The sequence below is a fragment of the Amphiprion ocellaris genome, chromosome 22 (assembly GCF_022539595.1).
Source record: "Amphiprion ocellaris isolate individual 3 ecotype Okinawa chromosome 22, ASM2253959v1, whole genome shotgun sequence".
Classification (NCBI taxonomy): Eukaryota; Metazoa; Chordata; class Actinopteri; family Pomacentridae; genus Amphiprion; species Amphiprion ocellaris.
In genome coordinates, this window is record NC_072787.1 from 16,172,137 (window position 1) to 16,198,327 (window position 26,191).

At 39.1% G+C, this 26,191-nt stretch overlaps 2 protein-coding genes across 10 annotated transcripts; one reads left to right on the top strand and one right to left on the bottom strand.

Annotated features, from left to right (window-relative positions):
- Positions 1–1,776: 1,776 nt before the first annotated feature.
- Positions 1,777–7,512, bottom strand: sec22c (SEC22 homolog C, vesicle trafficking protein). The gene is made up of 7 exons (XM_023266294.3): positions 7,256–7,512; positions 5,960–6,171; positions 5,601–5,764; positions 5,266–5,445; positions 5,033–5,151; positions 4,626–4,691; positions 1,777–4,545 (listed from the first exon to the last, which is right to left on the bottom strand). Exons 2-7 carry the CDS (start codon positions 6,139–6,141, stop codon positions 4,345–4,347), a joined length of 912 nt encoding a protein of 303 aa, XP_023122062.1. The 5' UTR covers positions 6,142–6,171; positions 7,256–7,512; the 3' UTR covers positions 1,777–4,344.
- nktr (natural killer cell triggering receptor) lies at positions 7,505–26,191 on the top strand. 9 transcript variants are annotated; one of them, XM_055007072.1, is made up of 18 exons: positions 7,505–7,645; positions 10,741–10,819; positions 11,475–11,549; positions 12,691–12,798; positions 13,336–13,380; positions 15,084–15,171; positions 16,003–16,032; positions 16,312–16,457; positions 16,945–17,167; positions 17,368–17,535; positions 17,652–17,739; positions 18,072–18,220; positions 18,301–20,994; positions 21,224–21,307; positions 21,409–21,468; positions 22,575–22,629; positions 22,840–22,941; positions 25,439–26,191. In XM_055007072.1, exons 2-17 carry the CDS (start codon positions 10,762–10,764, stop codon positions 22,900–22,902), a joined length of 4,134 nt encoding a protein of 1,377 aa, XP_054863047.1. In that variant the 5' UTR covers positions 7,505–7,645; positions 10,741–10,761; the 3' UTR covers positions 22,903–22,941; positions 25,439–26,191. The 9 variants fall into 9 exon arrangements, with proteins under 9 accessions (XP_054863047.1, XP_054863048.1, XP_023122043.2 ...); XM_055007073.1 differs by having other exon boundaries at positions 21,412–21,468; XM_023266275.3 differs by lacking the exon at positions 22,575–22,629.

Below are 26,191 nucleotides of genomic sequence, written 5' to 3' on the forward strand. Positions count from 1 at the left end.
GAGAGATCTTCATCAAAGGAACCTGAAGGCAGGGACCCTCTCCACACATGGTGGATCAGGATCTGCTCAGTTTCTTCAACAGTCTGTGATAAGTTATTTTGTTTTTCAGGAGTTCAGGACCAGATTGTTCTCTGAAGACCACATCATCAGTCTTCAGACTTCATCTCTTTTGGGGGGCTTGTCTCCTCCTGAGAAAGTCCAACCACATGTTGTTGGCAAACTTTTTGATGGTGTTAGAGTTTTGGATGGAGCACAGTCTGTGAAATTCGTCCATCCATCCATCCATCCATCCATGCACCGCATAATCCTCATTAGGGTCACGGGGGGCTGGAGTCTATTCCAGCTGACTTATGGTGAAGGCAGGGGACACCCTGGACAGGTCACCAGTCTATCACAGGGCTACACATAGAGACAAACAAACACACTCACATTCACACCTACAGATAATTTAGAATCATCAATTAACCTCAGCATGTTTTTTGGACTGTGGGAGGAAGCTGGAGAACCCAGTGAAAACCCACACAGACCTGAGAAATTCAAATAGTTCAAATTTCAGTAGTTCTTCTGGATGTGAGGAGGCTTAAAACTCTTTTTTTTCTAGATAAAAAACCTTCTCCTGACTGAACAGCCTTGCAGTGAAGGCTGAACGAGGACTGGTGCAAATGTTAGAGCTTAGAGACATGCAAAAAGAAAGAAGACACAAAGCAGCGTATTTTCATTTTAATGAAAGACCGAAAGTTCTATTCATCATCCTCAAGGTTGTCCTGTACCTTAAACTGAATAAAGATTTAATTAAACCCCTGAAGATCTGAAAACACACGAATGAATGTCAGCACTAATTCCAACATTCATCTTCACAACATGCCAGTCTGCAACCTAACGTATCACGTCAGACACTCACTGCCACGTACAATGAAAGGCTTCTTTCTTTGTTAACTTCTGTGAAATCCCACGTCAGTCTTTCAATGGTGAAGATGACTGTATGTACCTTAACTAGAGCCACGTCCTTTGCAATATATCTTTTTTCCAAGGCTTCTCTCATGAGCGTAAGTGTTGCTTATGAGCTTCAATTTAATTTTCCACTGCATTAAAAGAGACACATCATAAGAAATTGAGTATTCTGTGCATTTTGTTCCAACCTTTTGTGCTCTTTCCCGTCTGGCTTCTTTCTGACTCGGAGGTAAATAACCACAAATAGATAAGCTAAGCGTAGTATCTGCATGGCTTCACAAATTACTGTTTTTCAAGCTACGAAACACTTTAATTCATAAAAGTTATTTGGCCTGTAGCCCACAGTGAATATGCTGTGGGATAAAACTGATGATGATAAATGTCTCCGGCTCCAGTAACATTTAATAAATCACAGTAACAGTCTCTGTTGTCGCAAACACACAAACTTTGACATTGTGAAAGAGCTCCATCTGGTGTAACATTGAAAAAATGCATTGATTTGGAGCTGCTTTTGTACCTAATTCTAAGTTTGGTCATTTATTTCAATATCATTTTTTTTTTTGGTGCAGGTTCAAAAATTAAAATATTAAAAGGCTTCTTATCCAGTTGTGACTTACAGAAACTGCAAATCAACGCAAAGTGTGAATGGTCATCTTCATCCTATGATCTATCTTTCAAATGGTTTGATGAGCATGTATATTTTAAGGCAAAATTAGCAAAATCATAAAGGAAACTAAATATTCTTTATGTTGATAACGTCAAATTTCCGTTAAAAATGGAGGCGATTCTGATTTTACATGCATACACAAATGAAAGTTCAACAAATGGAAAAAAAAGACACTATTTATTAATGAAATGTCAGTTTTACCACAGCAGGACAAAATAAAGCCCTGTGATCACCAGTGTTTTTGGCAGCTATGACAAATGACATGGGTACGTTACTTCTGCAGCCACAGAATCAACTCTAAGTGAATCGAACTAGATGAAAATAACTGAGACCGTATTCAAAAAGAGAAACTGTCGCAGAAACAGACAACAGATTTCAGGCTTTGCTTGTGAACCTAAACAATTTTCAAACTGTTTCCATTTTAAGACTTTTGAGACCAACCAAAGACAAAAACAGGAGGCTGCCATATGTTTCAGTTGCACAGTGCATTTCTACTGTTTGTCAAAAACCTTTATAGTAAACATAATTTGCCTTCATTTGGAGACCTACATTATCTTCCACATGATTTGGTTCAACGTCTTCAAAGCACTGAAAAGAACAACATTTTGTTACGATTCATTTGGTCAGCGATGTCATTACGCACTTCTTGTAGTGGAACTGGTGAAACAGTAAAACATCCTTTATATCAAAAATATTACAGCATCACCAATTTCCTGCACAGGAAATACCAAGTGGCATAACAAATAAAAAAAAAAAAAAAAACATTTACCATATTTGAACATTTCAGAATTACCAATCAGAAAATCTACCTTAACCCTGTAAGAGAAAATCCATGGAATCAAAAAGGCTGTTTACTGAGCCGCTCCAACTCTCTCCAGAGTTCTGGACAAAACAGCCTTATTTAGAAATGAATGTAAATTTACGAGTAGAGCGCTCACACATGTTAACAGCAGCTGCACTATAAAACTAACAGTGGCTTTTTTGTTTAGATGTTTGGATCCCCGGATGGGATGCAACCCTCTCACTTTCCTTAAAAACCCCCTTCTAGATTAAATGAGGGATCGGACATTCAGAAAAAAAGGACGGTTTTTATGTGATCCCACTTTAGCCACAATGCTGCTTGTTTGACTAACACTATAGCCTATCATTTACTTCTTTTGCTTAACTGACACTGAGTGCAACCTTTTAGTCAATACAGACTAAATATATAAGAAAAATAGGAACTTAAAAGACAATTATACTTACTCTACTTATTTAGCAGCACTACTGTGATGAGTTTATATTCAAACAGAAGTTAGAATCACTGCATTTCTATGTTTCCATTAATGAAAACTACAGACAGGGAGTGGTAGTACAAACCTTAAAAAAAGAGAGAATTAAAAAAACTCAAAGAAAAACAGGACATAAATATCATTTTAGGTAAACCTGTTATTCAACACATTCAAGAAAATTTTCCATTACCATCACAAAAAAATCTAAACTTAATAGTGCAGTTTTTCCAACAAATTATCCTGTAACCATCAAATCAGTGCTTTACCCTCAGGTTATTTTTCCAAAATGCAGAAATCAGTAGAAAAAGACAGAACTTAAAAATGTAAATTAGCTTTCATTGTACAAAATAAAGGTTCCACTCACAGATGATTTGACACAATTTTCTTCCAAATGAAAACTGTGTTAAAAATAGTAAAAATTTTAACGGTCTTATGTCCCATCATCATGCCTTACATGACTAAAAGACTAATATCCTCATCTGAGAATAGACTGTGAAGTTAAATAAGAATTAAAAATGGAGCCCTTAGATCTGAACCTTTTCAACGAGTAGCTGAGCACTTGCCGGTGAATCTCCAAAACAACATAACAAACCAACTAAACCATTTTATAAACCATCTACACTTCCATCGTCACACAGTAAGGCAGGAAGCAACCCTTAGCTTCACATCTATACTTTTGAACAAACGTTTTGTTGCAACCTATCCAGGGAATAACTGAAAACAAAATTAAACGCAGCATTGCCCACTATCCTTGAATTGTACCTATATGTTTTCAGATTAAACTAAATAATTTCACTGTCACACTCCTAACAATACAATATGAACTATCTAATTATCCATTAAGTCAGGGTAGCTATTTTAAAAGTACAATTATATCAATGTGGCCTCAAAATAACAATAACAAACTGTTATCTTGCGCTGTAAACTGATTATACAAAGATAATCAATGGCCTGTGGTTGCAGAAAAAATACTGAGCTGAATGTGAGCAGGAATGTCCATTAATTATAAAACTGTAAGCAGCTTTAAAGAGTTAGGACTTCAACATTATTGTTTCTATGTGGAAAACTTTGGTCAGGAACTCTGACAGAAAAAAACTCCAACTCCTTTAAAAACTTTTTGGAAAAGATGGGTTTGACTGAGATTTATCAGTACTTTTGTTCTCCTACTTTGACGTCAACCAAGTATCATAAAGGATCCAGTATTGACTGTATTTCACCGGATTCTCTTTATCTCTTGAAAACAATGTACACAAAGTGCAAGTACATACTGTATACAAGAAAATATGAACTTGTAATTACAATTGTCCATGATGACACAAAATTTCAAAAGGTTTTTTGATAAAAAACCCACACGACGTCTTCATAACAAATGTGGATCAGGTCTTTTACTTCATCGCTGTTCTCACCTGCACTGAAAAATGGAGCGGTGCAACACACCAAACTTTCCTCTGCCCCTCAGACCCCACAGTCATTGGTTCTGTCTTGAAGTTTGCGAGTGAGGATGAGGACGGTGGAGAGGGAGGCAACAGAAATGTGGAAGCTGAGCTGCCACGCGTTCCTCATGCCGAACAAGTACAGGTTGCATAGGATGATCACACTCAGCAGAGTAAAGGACTTCAGTTTCTTCAGAGATGAGTGGAACAGGTAGAGGTGGCACTATGGAGGGTCAGAAAGAGCTTGATGTGAGCACATTTCTGTTTGCAAAAAGCTATGCTCACATGTGAAATACAACTTACCTGGAAAACGCAGCAGAGAAATGCCAGAAGAAATGCCACGACATTCCAAATACCTTCATAATCATCCTGTGAAAAGAGGGGAAAAAATACAATTAAACAAAATATTACCTGCTGTTTAAGTGAATGTTTGCTTCTACATTTATTATATATTATAAATAATTCCACCAAGAGTGACATTGGAGCAGAACCTCAACAATGCAGCTCTGCTTTTCACAGCAAAGCTCTAATTCACAGCAATCAGTTGAGCCAGATTATCCTATCTGTATCAGTATTTCCCAATAAAATCCCAAACTCAACATAAGAAACTGCTCTGTTATGTTGGTTGGAAAGTCCTAGTATTTCTCTTAAGACACATTAACGCATTTGTAAATTAGGAATTAGAATTAGAAATATTTGTGATGGTATACCTGGAATGTGTACTCTATGAGGTGCACCCCACGGATCACATTCAAAGATGCACACATGATATTAAGGATGAGAGAGAGGATTCCTGGTGCTGTCACTGGTTCAAGTCTCTGATTTTGACCTGTTTCACAATGGCAATAATAGAATATTAAAACACATAAAAATAAATATATCCTGGATTACTTGAGCATGAGAAAATCCACCTATAATATATTGTAAATGTTAGATATCTTACCAGATCCAGGACCTTGCTCCATGTGTCCATTTGCAGTGCCATTGCTGAGCTCCACGTCATCCAAGTTAATTACTTGTGGTGGATGGATCCTCAGATCCTCCTGAACTTCTGCCAACGTCACCTCTAAGGCTGGACCACCGCTCTGGTTGTACTGCTGCTTCAGCTTCTGAATGGTGCCGTCTGTGAATTGGCAGCAACATTTAGATAAACCACATTTATTTATTTGCTATTTCTGAAATTTTTTTTTGTCATTTAACACATTGCATCTTGATATAAAACAACCCTGTACAATCCTGTAATATGAAATCTAGATGAGACTATTCCTCTTCCCTCACCAAATTCCAAAAATGGATATGGCCTGGCTGCCAAGGCAACAACAGTGCTATTGAAGCATGCTGTGAACTCCCAGCGCAGATCTTCCAGGAAGCAGAAGGCCTTAGCAACAGGGAGGCTGCAGTGGCACACGGTCATGTAGGATACACCCTCCGAAGAGACGAAGCTGAACAGGTGAGAGGAGAAAAGGTGTTTAGTAAACAAACAGCCTGACGCAGTGTGACATGGATGCCCTGCACTCAAATGGACAACACTGTGTCTGTCTTCTGTCACAAAATCTAAATACACACTGAGCTGCTTTAGACTACACATCGTGCCCTGAATAAAGCTGCTGTTGCTGCTTTGTTTCCTGAGTCCTTACTATATGTTGAGCTGCTGGCCCTTGACGGTCCCCCTGTCAGGTAAGCGGGCCAGTGCCTTGCTGATGGTCCTGAGCTGCTGCTTCCTCTCCTGGAGCTCTCGATTGTGTTCAAAGTCTGTGGAGGCTGACAGGGGGAGTCCATCCCTGACCCGAACCACGAAGGCAAATAAGATCAGAGACATGATCTGCTGGGTCCATGAAGAACACACTGCCTGCAGGGGGTAGACAGCAAGAACAGATCATCAGAATTATTATATTAAGATACACCCGGTCAATCTAAGATGAGAGCCTTGCAATAAATCCTAAACTGGAGGGAGGACATAATACTCAGTCTTATGCTTATCTAAGTTGTTGGGCTGTTTAACTGTATTGCATTTTATTGTTATGTGTTTCTAATTTAATATATTGCTATTATGCCAGGGACTACTTACTAAATCGGAATGGAATAAAAAAAATCAAATGCTACATCCCTAAATCCAAACGTAGTGGATGGAATATACTCACAAAAGGTCTGAATAAACTAAGGGCTTCAGCAGAAAACAGCTGGACATCTTGTAAGTTCTTGAAAATGTTCACCTCATATCCGAGGGGCTTCATCAGTTCTAGGTTGAACATTGTGGAGTCCCAGGTATTTATTCTCACCCCTAAACCATATGGCCCACAGCCTTAAGGTGTGAATGTTTGTGAAACTTCCTGTAGAGGGATGACTTAAGGTGTTAATAGTGGTGTCACTGTCTGTGGAGTGATCTCAGAACTGTGGTATAAGTAACTAACAAGTCTATTCAGAGACAGCTGGGTGAGAATAAATGCCTTGGACTCACAACCATTTAAACTGAACTGAGAAAACATCTTGGAAAAACCACAAGAGGTCGAGTTGCCTTCTACTGAAGCACTACAGATTACTGTGACCTCAATGATTGAGAATCTACAAGATCTCAATAAACTCGACTAAACCATGGTAATCCAGACAGTATTACAATAGGTGAGGTATGGGTAACCTTAATTGTATACTTACTGTGTAGTGAACTTAACAAATTATACCGACACTTTTCAACAAACGTGCAAAACCTAGCAGCACAGTCTCCAAAGCAACAATAAATTTGAATTACCACTGTTGTTTAAGACTGGATTAGTGTCAGCTCTTGTGCAGCAGTCTGGCAACTCAATATGTTAACTGCGTAGGTTTGAAAACCGTACAGCCTGTTTATTTTCGTTAGTTAAACACCACTTGGAAGTCTATGATCTTTCAGTCTAAAGTAAATTAAACACTTGTAGTAAGATTTTGTCACGCCTTACCTCATTATCAGGGGTTTCATGCTGCACTTGTTACTAAGCTACTACAGGTTAGCTGACTGTAGCATCATTTCAAAGCAATGTATCAGCAGCAGGAAGCCAGTCCTAGCTTCAGGTGTACGTTACAAGTGCAAACAACGATTAATAAAGAGAACCTAAATAGTCTATTATAATATAGATACATGAGTCGTGCGACCAGAATTATCCAGCGAGCTAACTTCAAACCAGCTTCCGGACACAACAAAACCACAACAAATCTTCTACGGTAACTCGGGAGGGACAAAAGTAGTGGAGACCAGCGCAGCAACCCTCATCACTAAAAGGGGAAGTTAGCCCATGCTAATTGTCGACCGTCAGTAACTAGCTCATTATCTAGCTAGCTACTGTACAGAGGTAAGTGAAATCATTTACAACTTTTGACAACCTGTAACATTCTTTTCAGTGTCACCTTACATGCTAATTAGCCACGACTACAGGGAGGAATGTAAGCTGTTCAGCTAACTTTAGCTAGCTGTTAGCTCAACCATTTTCGGTGGCGCTAACGTCTGCGTTAACTTAGCTGTTGTTAGCTTTGTAGATCGTGGCGATTGCTGTTGTATTGTTGCTCTTAGCATGGCTTGAACCTACATGCAATGTTAGCTCGGTTTCAGACAAAACCGAGGTACGAGTAAAATGTATGTCGCGCTCGCTAACGTTATACAAGTCAAGAATAAGGACATATTTGGGCTGATAAAAGTCCACTCTGGCGAGGAGCAGTTTGCATTGACAACACCTGTGGTCAAATGATTTTAGATTTTGGTTGCAGGAAATTTTTCAAAGGGATAGCAAGCTGACGCCGCTGTAGATCTTTGCGTGGCACATAAATACACAAATAACTGCGTTTAAGGAATTCTGTTAGGCTGTTGTAGTGTGAAGGGTGGTTGAAAATTGTGTCAACATGAGAGCTAAGAAATCACCTATTTTACAGTGAAGTTTCTTAATTGTCTGATGCGCATATTTTAATACAGGTACAGTTAATATTTTGGTTACTATGGTGACTACTGTTGAAATGGTCCAGATGAGGAAATGCTGCAGAGAAAAAAAATATCCCAAAACTTCCATAAGTTATCTATGATTTAGATATTAAAAATTCTGTTCACATGTGAGGATAAATTACTTTTAAAAAAACAACAACTAACTGATGGTAGAATAACTTTTGCGTTTTGGCAGCTTTAATAATTAGAGTGGTCACACTCTGTATGCATCCATAATGTCTCTGCTGTAAATATCATGCTGTGAAAAGGCAAAATTGAGGTTACAGTAAAATATTTTGACCTTCATAGACTTTTACTGGAACGTATAATCCTGCTGTGATGGAGCTCAACACGCAGCACTGAATCAACTGTACCTTTAAAACCCTGACTCTGTGTGTGACAGCTGTCTGAGGTGACGAAAAGTACATAGTGACATTTAACCTTAGATCCCAATCAATCTTGTCATCATGCCAGGAATAACTCTTAATTATAAGTCATTGATGAACTTACCGCTGTGTTGTGTTGTGTTTTTGGTCAATGTGCCCACCTCCCCCTCTTTGGAGACCTCATATGGATCGTGTCTCTTTCTGATGCAGGTATATAATAATTGCAGAAGGAAAACTTAACAGGTGGAAGAAGCAAACTAGACTTTAGCCTCGTTTAATATTTTTGAGGTCTCTGTGTGTGCTTCAATCAACTAAAGGCACAAATTGTGTGTTTTTCACCTCTGATTAGTCAGTGTAGTGTGCATAACATGTATAGTAATACATTTGGCTCATATTACAGCTTGTTTGTCCAACTAAATGCTTCAGAAATCTCAACAATACTCTATAGGGGTGGGAGTTCTCCTGACGTTGATTGTTGTTGCCTATATTTAGCAGAGAAGATTTACATTCTCACGGCGCTGTTTCTGGCAAATCAAACTTAGTAACATGATATGAGTTCTGCTATGAATACAGTGCAGCTCTGTTTTTGGTTTGGTAACTTTAGCCGATGTGTTGGGGCCCATAAGATACTGTAGACACTCATCATAATCACCTTCAACTTATATTGGTCAGATTTGTGGGGGCATTGACTTTTATTACTGATGTAATAAGATATGAATTACACTAGTGACTCTATTGCTGGTCATTCTTTACTTACAACACTCCATCCCTATCAAGCTGCCAAATATTTGGAAAATAGCAGGCGTAATAAAGTATGTGGCACCACTTAACATATAGAATTAAGATGTCGCTTGCCTTAGTTCGTTGATCAAGCTTATAATTTACCCTGCGGATCAAAGTTTTTAAGTGTTGTTCCTAGCTACACTTTCCCTTCAATGACCACTCATTGTTGCTTGTGCTGGTTACTTTAAAGACACTCTCTTGTGTGAACAGAAACCTACAGAAGTAGATTTGTCATCGTATGGGAAAGGGCAGCATGATAACAGATGCACATAGGCAGCTGTTGCTAAATTAGGTTGCAGATATACACTATCTTCCTGACAGCCTTCTGACACAGTCTCAGAGCACGTTCTTTTTTATGTTACATTATTAATGTTCGATCAATGTTTTCATTAAGTGAAAGCTGCATGTTTTATCTTGTGATGAGCAGCTTTAAGTGGCTTGAAGTGAAATTGAGTGCAGTGATTCTTTTATTCTTCTATCCATGCAGAACACTTCCCTTTCCCAAACACATGTATGCTTTATGGCAGCTGCTAATTGTTATAGCCCTGCACAGTTTTGTTTAACAATAATCAGCACTTGTCATGCAAACTAATGGAAGAAAGCAGCAATTAATCCAGATATTGTTGGGAAATTGCTGACAGATTCTGCTTCTGAGTAGCAATTTCATTACTAATGAAGCTATGTTTGACAAGTTAGTATTTTGCGTAGTCAAGTATGAGACTCACCCACACAAACTGCAGGTGGACCAATCATTTCCATGTACTTCAGTTATAGTTAAGAATAGTTTAATGAAATTTTTTGTGCATAAACTGACCATTTATTTAGATTTGATGATATAAAACGTTCAGGTATAGTGCTATTGGCTCTTTGCTTTCATTGTTGCATTGACAAGTTGTCCACGTATTGAAAATCAAACATATGCAAAACAAATGGCTGCTGACACGTTTCAAAGATAAATTTCTCTCCTTTTTCCAATTCCATGTCATCGATCAGGCTCAGTAGCTGCTGTGACATTTTAATGTTTTTAAGCTCTGACACACTGATGTCCATCTGACTGTGAAAACTGAGTTAAAAATGTACGTCAAGGAGGTTGTGTTGTGCTCTGTTTGGTTTTGCATAGCCAGTACATTTCCCCATAGGTTTCTCTCTCTCTCCTCCCATCGTTCTCTCCTCCCCTTTCTGTTTCTTTCTCCCTCTCGCCTCTATACTGTTGTTCTACACACTCTTCTGAATATGCTGTGTCTTTCTTCTTATTAACCAAATGTATAAACTGCTTAGCATTTTCTGTACACTTTCTATATTTTAGGTCACCCAGACTTTGATCGCAATGGGGGTGAAAGACCGCCCTCAGTGTTACTTTGATGTGGAGCTCAACCGGGAGCCAGGTAAGGGAATTTCTTATCAATTTAAAGGTAGGAGGATTATTTAGTCATGTAAACACCCTCACCTCACTTTCTTGAACTGATAGCATCAAAAATATGTTAAATTTTATCTGTGTGGTTGTTATTTTAGCATTTGATTGATATTGTCTTGGTTGCACAAAATGAAAGTAGAACAGACGGCTTTGACTTCAACCATATCTGTGCTGAAACATTATATTGAAGTTTGCAAATGATGTGAATGCAAAGAGATTGGACCAGTTCAGTGACAGTTACCTGAAAAGTGTAAGTAGTTCTGTTTAGGCTGGGAGGGACAAAGCAGCTCCCCTTCACACTTGTAAGAATAACATCAGAATTGCTACTAGCTATGTAAAAGTTCCCATAGTGTCTGAGCTTCACCACAGGGTTGTTGTAATTATGCACAGGAAGCGAATTAAAAATGTGCAGCGCAGTAACACTTAAGCTACTTAATTGCAGTTTTTAATTGTATCCCTGGCCTATTAAAGATGATTCCCCATTAATAGTTTTTTTATGTAGCACAGAGTTAATAGTATATTATTTAAACTTTCTTAAACATTCCTAATGTTCTGTGACAGCAATGAGGAGTGTTTCTTCTTCTTAACCTTTTTCTCTTTTATGCTTTTTTTTTTTTTTTTTTTAGTTGGGCGCATAGTCTTTCAACTTTTCTCGGATGTTTGTCCCAAGACAAGCAAAAACTTTCTCTGTTTGTGCACTGGTGAGTAATCTTCACTCAAGGATGTGTTCCACTCAAATATCATGCATTTTCAAAATTTACAGCATTATATGATGAAATCATTTAGTTTAAAAATGTTGATAGCTGAGCAGTGGTGTGCCATATATTCGATGTTTCCATTACAAGAAGGTGGACAAGGTACATCTGTTACAGCCATATAATAACAGTGAGGTGATAAAGAAGTGAAAATAGGAGAAACACTGCTGCGCTCCACCCACCTCTTTGGTCATTTAATATCTTGAGGAATGGAGGTGTGGCTGTGGTGTAAATGGTTCAGTGACAGATGGAGTCACTAGATGGGTGGTAGGGGTCCTGGTCGTTCTGCCTGGATATTTCATCTCACGAAACAGCACAGTGTACTATAGTAGCGTTGGTCTGCCTAGAGATACCCATAAATCTGCAAATAGGCAGCAGATCGATCCTCGCTCTCGTTTTTCACCCCACCTGGCCGACAGTAATGTGATGCTGACAAGGGCAGACACAGGAGATGGCTAGTTGGTCTTTTTCTGAACATATATACATACACACACACAGAAACAACACAGCACTAATACAGTAATTATTGTCATTCAGTTGGTGCAATTTGCTATGAGTTTCTCAAAGTTTCAGATGTGTCCTTTTAGAACAAGATCAGCTCACACTATAGGGAAACAAACCCTTGGAACAATGCTGAAGTCAGTGAAGCAAAATACTTAAAGATTAGCAACCTAAGCTGCTGATTCAAACATCCGGCCTTCTTTCTGCGGAAAGCAATCTTAATCATATCAACACGTCTAATTAAATCTCTTCCTTCACATCTCCTTTAACCCTGGGGCAAAGGGGAATCCAGAAAGTAGTAGATTTCAGCTGATTATGTCCCCAGTCAGAATCAGTCCAATGGAAAATTATTAATGAATTCTGCAGCCCTGCAAGTGAGTGTTAACAACAGGATGCCTGACCAGCGGCATATAGTTTATTGAAACCCCCCCACCTAAACTGTGATTTTCATTCCTCTGCTTAGAATAAACCCCATGTGGCAACATTTAAGACCTGTGTTTGGCTTCCGGTACACACAGAAGCACTCTGTACAGTAGTATGTTTGTTGAATGTTTCATGTTTGATTTTAACATACATGTAATTGCAGGTGAAAGGGGAATTGGGAAAATCACAGGAAAAAAGCTGTGCTACAAAGGCTCCACATTTCATAGAGTTGTAAAAAACTTTATGATTCAGGGAGGCGACTTCACCGAAGGTAATATTATACAAACTGATGTACTTTGAAATAGTATGTTGAGTGACATTGATTGAATTCAATGTCGTCAGTCTGTATTTATTGCTGCTTTAAGTTTTCCATAAAATCCAATGAAAAGGAGCAGAACACCACACAGCTGTTGCAAAATAGGTTGTGATTTGCCTTGTTTTCATGAAGAATTCAGTGCTGTCAAAGTAAGAAATGTTTTTCCCATAATTATGGTGCTTTGCAGGGTTTCACAGCTTACAATTAATGACATCAATTAAAACCAGAATTAAGAAGGCCAGAAACACTAAAAAAAAGCTATTAACATGCACTATGGTTTAGTTGTGGGTGTTTATGGCAGCAATCCGAGGGACTGTGCTGTTTTCTCAAAATTGGAACCCATAAACACACACGAGCCATTTCAGTTTCATTTTGTCAGAAATGCTGATAAGACAGGACCTTTTCTGCAATGTGATGCAGTGAGCACAAACAAATATCATTTATTGTACAGAAGCTGGACTTCAGTTTGTTGCACTCTCTGAATCTCTGCAGGAAATGGAAGAGGAGGAGAGTCCATATATGGCGGCTACTTTGAAGGTAATGGGATTATCAAGTTATCTAATAAGCAGTCTACGCTGATACATAAATTGTCTATCCAAGTACTAAAATTCTCTGCATGAACATTGTGCTGCATGTGCCTATTGTAATCGTGGGTTTCTTGTGATTTTTCCTATGTGTGCCTCAGTCGACCTTCCATTGTATAATGCTGTCTTCTGTTTAGTAACAGTAGTGGGTTCTTTTCAAATCAGCATGGAGGGTAGGCATTCTCTTTACTGAAAGCTACAATCTTCCTGCCTAAAATTTTCAACATATTCTTTTATTTATAGAGTGGTCTTTTGCAAAATGAGAAGGTAAGAGATGTACACAGCTCAGTAACACCATGTCAACATCGTCCCCACCACCTTCCTCAGTCAGTTAAGCAGTGCAAATGCTTGCAACGTCGTAGATGCACATTTGTACTGAAGGGGTTTCTGCCCTGTTAGTCCCCTTTGGCAGCTCAAATTACTTTTTGTGTTTGATATACGGTATTTAAAGCTACAGTATCATTAACATGACTGCATGTCACTACCATGATGTGTAGTCAGCAAGAGACTGATGATTTTTTCGTCAGTGAGACTACATCATGTATCACAGTGGAAATACTATATTTAGACCTGCAACATGGATGTAGAATATCTAGATACAGTGAAACAACGATGTGTGCATTACAAAGCATACATTTAATACATGTGAATAGCATGATGAAGCTATTGCATTGTTTTACTGAACTCTGAAAGCATTTCTAACTTATATTGTTTATAGTCTATTGACTGCTAAGATATACTGATTTTTTTCAGTCTGCTGATCACCGTTGCATTTTTAAATACTTTATTAAAATTCTTACACTCGACATCACTGTGGACCTTTTTTCCAAAGTATTCCAAATGTTTCTAGAATAATGTCCTATTGGTTTATAGTTATATCACTTGCTTTAGATGGGTAATCCTAATAAAGACTTTGCTACCTTTAAATCTTGTCAAAATTGTATTACTTTAACAGTTTTACTTTTGTTAGCAGTGACCATTCTAATAATCAACTTTCAGAATTTTTAAGATACAAAAGTTACAAATCTCTCCCTGGTGGTGAACTCAAGAACAAAATATGTTTTGTCATATTTACATATGACTGACATGTTTCCTAAATGAACAGCATTGTCTGCTTTCTTCCCTGCTATCTAAAGAAGTCTTACAGAGTTGATTCTTGATTGCCTTGCGATCAAGGACACACCTACTTGGTTCCTGCTCTTTTTATAAACCAGATGTAGTGTGTTTTATTTTAATCCCCTTCAGTCTTAGACTCTGAAGCCCTGAAATGGATTCTCTGGATGATTTCTGCTCAGTTTCTTTCTTCTTCAAACTGTAATGTAACTTTGACTAGAAAAGGGTGATTAAATGTTCCTTTCCACAGTCATGTTATTTGATGTTGTGGATCCCCATGCAACAATGAAATGAACAGGAGTAAATATGGTATTCTTTGGAAAATGGTCTGGAAAATATAAGTGAGTTGTAGTCTGTAGCTTAGAAAATTTGACAACAAAACCTTTAAAAAAACAGCTGACTTCATGGAAGGGTAGGTTGGTGAGACAGTGAAAAAGTTTCATGGATAATTCTGCAGAATTCTTCCCCCCCTGAGTATTTCCACTTGCACTAATTAGAGGATGCACTCTTAGACTTTGCTCCATGTTTCTCTGCTCCTCACAGATGAGAACTTCACTCTCAAACACGACAGAGCCTTCCTATTGTCGATGGCCAACCGTGGGAAGGACACTAACGGTTCACAGTTTTTCATGTGAGTAACTTTCAGTAAAACAATTCTTTTGGTAACTTGCATAACCATACTATTTAACCGTCATTTCTAATACAGTTTTGTTTTAGTTTTTGCTTTCTGTCCCTTTTTCTATTTTGAAACTGTAGACTAGTATCTGTCATTGACCATCACCAGTCCCCTCTCTGTGTGTTAGATTTCAAAATGCAGAGAAACATTGGATTCATTCTTTTTTACCTACAAATGTGTTACATTTTTTCTCTTGCCGTTTTTGTGTAAAATTTACAGAAACTCTAGCATCCTGCTCTTCCAAGGTAATGTGTCTCAAAGGCTGTGTTTCTCTCTCTCCTGACTGTATTTATCATTTAGTAGATTGCATTTGCAAACATTCTGCTCAGTACAGTGTGTGTTTTGGATATGCTTTCACATTTCACAAATGGCCTGAGGTGACTCTTGTTATTTAGTAGACTTCCTTCACCACTGAAACAGGTTGTCACCATTAATTTGAATATCCTCCATGAATAATACAATCTTGAAACACGGATGAGGCCTTTCTTCGTATCAACTGATTTTATTACACAGAAATATTATATAATTGCTCACACTCTGTTGTTGAGTGTTTTTGTTTCGAAAGTGTGTTGAAAATTGAATTTAAAATCCAATATTAGTAAACAAAGGGTGGTCTTACAAATTGTGTACCTTTTTGAGATTATCCCTGTGGTACAGTAGCACGCACACTTAGTCAGAGGTTTTTGTTTATTCTCACTCCTTTCCCCATTTTTCCTTTTTTCATGACACCATCACTGCCATTGGTTGACTCCTCTTCTGGCTTACTGCTGAATTATCCATAAACAGCACCACTAAGATGGCACCTCACCTAGACGGGTAGGTTTGACCAAGCAATATTTGGGGAAAAAAGGTGTATCAGATTAGAAATTAGATATTTAGTACAAAATAAGTTTGGGTGAGTGAAACCTGAGGAACTGCCAAGCAAAAATGTTTTAACTTCAGATGAAAATTGTCTGCTCATGTATGATTCCTTCTGTCATACTAAGAATTTGATTGTTAAAAATGTGTTTTCGGGGCCTTTTCAGATAGTATGATAAATTCCTAGTTAAGCTAATTACAGTTGTACAGGAGTAAATGTCCGTTGTTTCTGTGCAGAGTCCACGTCGTCTTTGGTCTAGTCATCTCCGGCTTTGAAGTGATAAAGAAGATTGAGGGGCTAAAGACTGATTCAGCTAGCAGACCCTATGCTGATGTGAGAGTGATGGACTGTGGACAGCTGATCATCAAGTCTGCCAATGATGGTAAGTTCAGTAATGAACCTACTTTTTATTAAAATTGAGGGTTATAGTTTCATCTTTTTAAAAAGTTGCACCTTTCCTCTCTTTTCTTTTTATTTCTGGTGGGAAATAATGTGTTACCTGTGATGGCCATATTTTGTGCTCATTCTGGAAGAGGTTGGCATTTGGATGCCAGAGTTTTCCCCCCACTGGAATTAGCGGGGCGTGTAACCTGATCTTCTGTTTAATGAGGATCAGCGAGGTGATCACTGTGGAGTTCAGTTGGCTTCAGCCCACCTGCCTCTGCCAGGCCTGCTTTCATCGCCTCCAACATACCGGGAAGAATCAAACAAAGCCTCTGTTGTAGTAGAGTCATACCACCCTGAAAATCACTTCTGGCATTTGAACTTTCCCTCATCCTTCAGTTGTCCTCACTATACCAGTGTAGTGTTCTTAAATTTGAACATAATTTAATGCAGTCGCATATATTCTGTTGTGTTTCTTTCTTCAGTGCTTGAAGGCAAACGGAAAAGAGCCTCCCATTCTGCTGACTCGTCCCTCAACTCTCATGACTCGTCCTCTCAGTTGTCCACTTCAATGGAGTCTGAAAGTGAATCGGATGAAAAGCACAAACATTACAAGCACAAGAGACAAGCAAAGAGTAAACGCTCTAAAAGGAAAAGAAGGGAATCAAAGAAGGAGAAGAACATGGATGTTTTGCCTTCGACGCAGTGGTAATTTTCATCCTTGTTCATGGACACATTTTTACTTTCTTACATGTATCTTAATATACATAGTCACAGTATTCATCCTGTTTAATCTGTATAAATAGAAGTACTGGCATGAGTCTCTTTCAGCTTTAAGTGCAAAGAGGCGATATTTTGCATAACAAAATAATGTTTTGCATTGTGTTGTCTTGTTACTGTGCTCTAAGTCCTGTGGAAAGAGAGATGCTGGAGGGAGAGAATGAAATAGAAGAAGAGAAGGAGCAGGGTGGCAAGAGAGAGAAGCCTGTTGTTCGGCCAGAGGAAATCCCACCAGTGCCAGAGAATCGCTTCCTGCTGCGGCGGGGTATGCCAGCTCAGGAAGATAAAACAGAAATGTGAGTTTAAAGTTGTGCTTCATTCATATGGCGGCTTTTTGAATATAGTTTGCATACACACTGAACAGCATACATTTACACTTGAAGTCGCATCTTTTCAATTTCAATCTTTTCAGAGTCGAGAAAGAAGAAGTTACTCTTTCAGCTGACCAGAAACCAGCAGTGTCGAAGTCTGGACGGAAGATAAGAGGCAGAGGAACAATCGTAAGCCCATCACAACTAAGATCATAAATAATGTAATGTATATGCGACTGATAACAATCCCAATCAGTTCTTACAAGCTTTTACAGAAGTGAACACTTTAAAGCTATGGTTCCCAAATTTGGGTCGCAAGAAAAATCAGGTGGATTTCAACAAGATTAACAAGAAAGGCTGCAAAAAAATTTCTGTAGCCCAAACTTATGCAGGTTTTTTCAGACTTCCCTCTAGTCTTTGTGTTTTTTTTATTGAAACATTGAAAGAAAAATCTAACTTTATGCAAATGAAACACATGTGCAACTAGTGACAAGCATGTCCTTTCGTGTTTACTTGTGCAGAGATATCACACTCCCACAAGGTCTAAATCACGCTCTGCATCTGTGGAGGAGCGTGGAAGCAGTGAAACTCCACCACACTGGAAGGAAGAAATGAAGAGAACTCACATTTATCAACCCCCGAGCATGGAGAAGTGGAGCAAAGGAGACAAGTATGACTTAATATTTCACATCCTAACTTTAAATACCAGATTTTCCTCTATTTTCCTTCATGCGTCTTTTGACTTAACAGATTGAATGACCATTCCTCAAGCAGATGGGACAACAGAAGTGACTCTGCATGGTCCCGGTCTGCTGAACACTCCTCAGACTGCAGCTCTGAGAGATCCAGCCAGCATCGCCAGCAGAAAAAAGACAAGAAGAAAGCCAAACACAAGAAGAAATCCAAACACAAAAAGAAGGCCAAGAAGAAGAGTTTGAAGAGCAAACTTCAAGAATCTTACCTCTCAGATGGTGAAAGGTCAGTGTCTTCAGGAAGAAAGTCTAGAAGGTCCCGTTCTCCAACTCATTCTTCTTCTAATCTGCATCATTCGTCAACCAGAAGGAGACGGCGGTCACTGTCTCTCAGAGACTCACGGTCTTACTCTAGGTCCTACACATCCAGTCAGTCCAGATCTCAAGGGAGGTCCAGGTCTTACTCAAGATCCAGAAGCCTTTCCAGGTCTAGAAGTCGATCTTATACTAGATCTAGATCTCACTCTTATTCGAAATCCCGGTCAAGATCCAGGTCAAGGTCCAGGTACAGATCAAGATCATTGTCACCATCCAGAAAAAGGAGTTTATCTAGATCTCCAAAGACAAGAAAAACAGGCAAGCCCAAACCAGACGTTATGAGCAATGCTCCTGAGAAGCTTCCAGAGAGCAAAGTTACACCTGTCCCCAGACTGCCAACAGTCCCAGCTCCTGAAAGTGTCCCTGTCATCCCTCTGAGCGACAGTCCTCCTCCATCACGCTGGAAACCAGGTCAAAAACCCTGGAAGCCCTCCTACATCCATATTCAGGAAATTAAAGCTAAAGTAGCCCCTAGTATCGTTTCTTCTACTGGACAAGCAGTTGACGGTGTTACAGAAAAAGCTCAGACTTCTGTTTCACCAAAGGCTCTGCCGGCTGATTCTGAAAGCAGCAAAGCACACAAAGCTGCACGATGCTCACGTAGCAGGTCATCCAGAAGCAGGTCTTACAGCCGTTCGTATAGCCGGTCAAGGAGTAGAAGTTACAGCAGGTCCAGGTCCAGATCTGCCCATCATTACAAGAGCAGGTCGTCCTCCTACAGCAGGTCAGACTCTGAAAACTCCCAGAAAACAAGTAGCAACAAGAATAATTCATTAGACAAGGAATGGAAAGAGTACTACAGTTCTCTGAAGAGGATAAAAAATTTAGATAAGTACATTTCACTCACCAGTAGTCAAGATGCTCACTCCACATCAGAGAACAGGACAGGCAGTGAGCGTAGTCCCGATATCAGTGTCTCAAGGAGAAGTGAGTCTATGGAGAAAGTAAAAGAGAAAAGCAGCTCAAGGGATGCTGAGACAAAACAGTGTAATTCAGTGCCCGCTGAGAGCTTTAATAGGTCTGAATGGGATAGTGACAGTGATAAAGTGAGCCAAAGCAACAGTGCTGTTCCATTAAAAAAACAGAAGCAAGCTGCACAGTCCAGTGGAAGCCTTCACAAGAAGTTGTCTGCTGGTACTGGATGGAATTCAGAAAGTGATTCTGAAAATATAACAGCCAAGGCATTAGCAATATCTGAAAAAGAAGAAGGGGAGGCTAGTTCAGAGTCTGATTACGAGACTTCCAGAAAGACATCAGAGGCAGTTAACGCTCCAGGAATCACTGGTCTGTCAGGGAAAAGTCCTGAGAAGGCTGCAGAGCCAGAGAAACACAAGAGTAAGAAGAAAGGTAAGCGTAAACATAAACGTAAGAGGAGAGGTGAGAATAAATCCAGTTCCCATCACAGTAAGGACAAAGGAAAGAAATCTAAGAGAAAACATCAGAAGCTGAAGGAGACTTTTCACTGGCAGCCACCTTTAGAGTTTGGAGAAGAAGAGGAAGAAGATGAATCCAAAAGGGAGAAACATAGTCCCATTAGAGCTGTTAAACGAAATCTTGGTGTAGATACCAGGAATAAAAGTGACCAAGATTTAACCTGTTTAAACAAGAATCCTACGAAAGAAGAAGAAAGGGGACAACAGAGGGCAAAAGATCGTATCAACAAAAATGCAAAACACACCGAATCTAATCAAGAATCATCCAACAGGAACAGTGCTAGCAGTTCTAACTTGTCGAGCATCAAAGAGCAAGAGTCATTGGATGATATGGATATTTGTACCCCGGAGCATGACGCCGAAACTGTTGAACCCCCAGACACACATGATTCTGGTTTAACCCTAAAATCTACCTCAAAGTCTTCAGATACGGCACGTTATGATAGTGCTTTACCTCATAGCAAGGAACAGTCCGCTGTTGCTTTCACAACAACAGCTGGCGGACTACAAGATGAAGCAACCGCTGGCAGACCTACTGCCGCTGTAATTAATTTAAAATGGAGGCCACTGAAAGGAATGTCAGCGCTACAGAATCTAAGCGTGCCACCTGTCACTGTGAAAAACATCCAAAATCAAGAGAGCCAGACCCTCAACCCACAGGGAGTGAGAATGGAGATAAAAAGTAAAAGCCGGGTCCGACCGGGATCTCTGTTCGATGAGGTTCGTAAGACTGCACGGCTCAACCAGAGGCCAAGAAACCAGGAGAGCTCAAGCGAGGAAAGATCTCCCTCCGTGGGAAAGACCACACGATCCCCAAAGAAGTCCAGGTCTGTTTCCAGAAAGTCTCGCTCTGTTTCCAGTCACCGGTCACGCTCCAGAGGGTGGTCGCACTCCTACAGCAGGTCCAGAAGTAGATCCCGCAGCTCCAGCTTCTCCTCCAGGTAAGAGACAAAACACGCACATTGATGAATTACAAAAAGAGCATGAAGGCACCATCAGTAAATCTTTCTAATGCTGGAAGGGCTTCTTGGACATACGTCAAGACTGTTGTGAAGTGATAAATTTGATGGATGTGAAGTATTTCGTGTCTGTGCCAAGTCTTTGTCTGTGATACACACCCTTTGTTCTAGCTTGGATGAAATGTAATTTATAACAATGTCATTCTTTCAGGAGTCGTAGCAGGAGTCGGAGGAGACGAGGGAGAGGACGATCTCGCTCTCGCAGCAGCACATATCGAAGTTACAGGAGTCACAGGTACACAATGGAACACTGAAGGTGGACTTCTATGATACGTTTTCATTGTGTGTTTTCTAATCATTAATACACGGTCTGTGTTTTTCTTTCTTTTCCATCAGTAGGACGTACAGTAGAAGTCATTCCAGAAGTCGCTCATATAATCGCCGAAGGAGGTCCAGGTCTGTTCAGCTCCTGACTCAGATTTCGAAATGTTCTTTTAATTGGTTATGTGGCGCATCATTGAACTGCTTAGACGTAAACTGTGTCATACATAAAGTGCACAAAGTTTAAAACAAACACTGCAGTGCAATTTTACCCGAATCACCATCAAATTAGGTCTAGACTACAGAAGTATTATTTGTGTGTTGAAATAATATTGAAACACCTGTCAGTTTTCATCCAAGGCAAGTGTTTTGGAGTAGTATTTTTTTGGCTGTATGACAGCAGGGAAACAATATGCAGAATAAAACACATCCAGAACAAAAGGCTCTAGTTGACTACTCAATTAGTCAGTTGACAGAAAATTAATTCAGAGTGTTTGGTAATTTTCCAAGCAAAATCCTGAACAATAATTACTTAAAGCTTCTCAGCTGTGAAGAGCTCCTTGTCTTGTGTGACAGTAAAATGAGCAACACTGCGGTCTGGTCTGTTGGCAGGCAAAATGAAATAATAAAAAGTGCTTTAAAAATAGTGTTGGGAAATGTTTTTCTGACATTTAAAGGGCAAAAGATTAATTAATTGATTAAAAAAAAAAAACATCTGCTGATTAATCAATAATTAAAATTATTGTAGCCCTGGAAAAGATAATTGCTTGAAGCAGGAGAGATTGATAAACGACTGATGAGATTATTCTGATTACCAGATAAGGGCAAAAACACAGTATGTGCGGGTTTTGAAAAGCCTTGAGCACTGAATTGAATTTCCTCATAAAAGACCTGACATGTTATTGTAGAGTTTTCAATTTAATACTAAAAAATATTTATATTTTCTGTCAAATTCTTACGGCAAGAGATTCAGTTCTAGAATGTTTTCTATCAGGACATCATTTAAAATGTGGCTTTGTTTCGACAGTGGCTGATAATGACCAGGTCTTAATTTTACAATAGGATTCAGTCGTTTTTCATTGATTGATCTACATAAACATTTTATGGTGTTTGTCTCCATCCACTTAGCATTAAACTTCATATTTCATTAGGATTTATTGCTGTGTATACCATTGGGAAATGCTGAGAAAATATTAATATGGTAATGAGAATTTTCATGGCTGTATCTTCTTTGTTTGCAGTGGTAATGTGTTTTCACCATATTTCAGTATTTTGGCCAGTATGCTCCTTAAACAGGTGTAAAACTGCATTCTATTTAATTCTTGAAACGTTACAGAAAATCGGAAATCCAGCATTGTAGATCATTGTGAGCTGTATTTGCAGTTATGTCAGCAGTTGGTCCTATTTTTAACAATATGTCTCTACCAAGCAGATCACTTTGACACAGTTCTTGTAAATATTCCCAGAATAATATCTCTGTTGTCATCTGGCTGTGTGTTAATGCAGGTCAGAGTCGTACGACAGCTATTCCAGTCGGAGTCGGAGTGTGAGCAGGAGACGAGGGCGTAGACGAAGTGACAGCTACAGGAGCTCAGACCGCCGATCCCGGTAAGACTCGCTGCTCCCCGGTGAACCCTGTCAGACAGCAACAACGTGGCAGGTCTCGGTACAACCTTCTACCCTCTCGGTTCTTTCTATCCTGTGGCAAAATGTTGGACAGTAGTTTGACACTAAGAGGTACACTTGTGCTGTTGTTTCCTTCACTTTCATGTTTGCACTGTCACCTTTCTTTGAGATCAAGAGAAGATATGAAAGAATGTATGAAGACAAATGAACTGCTTTAGAACATTTCTGCATAAATATGATCGAAAACATCAGCAGGCAAGCCCTGAAAGTAGATAAACTAACTAAACCAACCAAAAAAAAATATGTGGTTGTTTACTTTTTGAACAATGATTCAATGTTACATATCTGTGAGTGGCAGAAGTATGTGGACCTTTTCTTCCAGTTTTCCCCACTTGTGCACCAATAGCTGCAGCTAAATGTTTCTGGTAACTGTTGATCAGTCCTGCAGATGGGCTGGGAGGAATCTGTTCTGCACACAGAACCGCTGCAGCTCTGGGATGTTGGTGGGTTTTTGTACATGAACTGCTCACTGCAGGTCCTTCCACAACATTTCTATTGGATTAATGTCAAAACTTGGCTATTCCAAAACATTTTTCAACAACATTTTTCTTTAACAATTTGTTTTAGAGCGACTTGTGTGCTCACAGTCATTGTCTTGCGGCATGAGTCTATTTTTCTTGACAGTCAGTTCATGGACAGATGTCCTTAGAATGCATTGTTTAATCTAAGCTGGTGAAGTGTCCTGGCCAAGATGCAGTGAAAACAAACCCAAACTATGACTACCATAACTGTTTTGCTGATGGGACTATGTTCCTTGAATTGACCTTTTATTGATAGACTTCAAAATCTCCTTATTATTTATATAAAACAGGGCACCCATTCACACCTGATTGAAAACATCTGACTGTGATTTTACCTTCGAATAACTGAAAATCACATACTTTTGCCCCTCACAGATACATAATATTAGATAGTTTTTATCAATAAATCCCCAAGTATAATATTATTGTCTCATTTTTAGGTGTTTTCTTGGCCATTTTGATTAGTTTTTAACAAGTTTTGAGTCACTGTGCTCCATTTTAAACATATTTTGAGAAATTTCAGTTCATTTTCAGTTGAAAGTTCAAGTAATTATGAGTTTGTGCCATTTTGGACAACTTTTGAGCCATATCAGACAGTTTAGGGGTGTTTTATGGTTATTTTTTTGTAGTTTGACCCATTTTGAACAACTTTATTTATTTTTGAAAATATGTTTGTTTATGCTTTGTAATTAAGAGAGGTGATAGAGAGGAAGGGGTGGATGGAATGATAGAGGGTGGAGGAGCTTGGACAGAGGCAGTAGGGTAAAGATGGAGGTTGCAGAGGTGAGAGTGGAGGGAAGGAGGGTGAGGAGAGGGGGAGGCAGGAGGCAATCCATCACCTCCAGAACCAGCGGCTCCACAAACTTTGATTATGATCGTGATTAAAAGATGCACTGGTATAGTTGGAAGTGGTTGTAGGTCAAGCTAGATGCCAGTAAAGCAGGTGTTCCACTGACCTTTTCAGCAAAAGCTGAACAAAAAGAATGAACTACAAGCACAAAATAAATCAGTAATACAGGGTGTCCCTAAAGTCTGGACACATAGGCAAAAATACATGTTTTTATTCAATATAGGAATTTTTAATATATTGATTTAATATATATATGATAATTAATCAAATATCTATTTAATATAATAGCCATTTTTCATCTGTGGAGGCAAAAAAATATATAGTTAATGAGCTCTACTGTGTGTCCAGACCTTAGAGACACCCTGTAGAAGCAGGAGTTTGCATGTCCTGTTTACACACCATCAGACAGAAATACATCAGCAGAAAGTTGCCACAGTCATTACAACACGAGAGTTGCAGTGCCAGTGACTCCCAATGCAGCTGGAAAGATGAGGCGAGGTGTCAGGACTGAATTAGTTCTATCACAGCTGATGCAGAGGTGTGTGTGTGAGAGAGAAAATGGCTAACAATACCGGTTTTGTGCAATATGGGAGGAGCTTCTTAAGGGCAAACCGTCATTTGATAATGACTATATTTCCATACTAACGCGCGACAGGATTTAATTTAGAACTCAGTCCGGCAGCCTGGGGTTCATTTTAATCTGATGACATTGTTGGACACTGAGGACATTTTTAAACTACCTGTATATGTAGATATCTACACTCCAACAAAGCAGCTGCTACTATTACGAATTAGAAACATAAACTTGATTAACTACTTTACATTTGTCTGTCTATTATTGATCTATTGAGTGTGTTGAATAGACTTTACTGTTTATTTAACCGTGTACTAGCACATGCTGTCCCAATTTTGATTCTGACTTTGTGTAGTTCTCTCTGTCATTCACCATACAAGCATTTGCATCCATGAATATTAAACCTGTGTCTCATGCTGTGAAAAAGTCTATCCCCGGAAAGTAAAATATTTAATCAGAATCTGTCGTCTGCAGGTCGTACCGCTCCTCCAGTCGCAGTTCTTCCAGGCGCAGGAGTCACAGTCGCAGCAGTCGGTACAGTTAAAGTAGCTTGTTGTGTTTGCATCTGCTGAACAGGAAACAGAACCAGTGTGATCACTGTGTTCGCACAATAACAAATACTTCTGTAGTCACAGATCAGCAGCTAAAGCTCTAATAGGGACAGTTACAGTCCATCTTGTTTCTACTGTACTGGATGTCCTTACATAAGCTGACTTGTCTGTCACTGAGGAAATGAATGTTTAGGAAATAAATACAGAAACCACTTTACAAGCTTATACAAAGATAGACTTCCTTCTTGTAGGAACTGTCACAGCTGAGAACAACCGGGTTAACATATCAATACGGCCACTCAAACAGAAACTTTGTAAGTGAAGTACTTCACAAATAATAGGAGAAATAAGCTGTAAATAATTTAATTATTGTATATTTGTGTATTCTTTTTCTACTTTTGCCTTTTATACACTGAAATGTAAAATAGCTACAGTGTAAATGTCTAAGCGTCTCATGTTTGACGTGTTTGAGGAGTTTATGTTGAGTTGCAAACATGCCTTAAGTTTTCAAAGAGAAGTCATCACTAACTGAAAAGTAACTTCTTTGTTTAACGGTTTGTTTTTTGTTTACTGCTTTTATCACAGTACTATGAATGTTTACTGAAAGTGTCTCTGACTTAGATTTTATTCAAACGGTTCTGAATGTTTACAGTTAATAAATACCACCACATCCTGA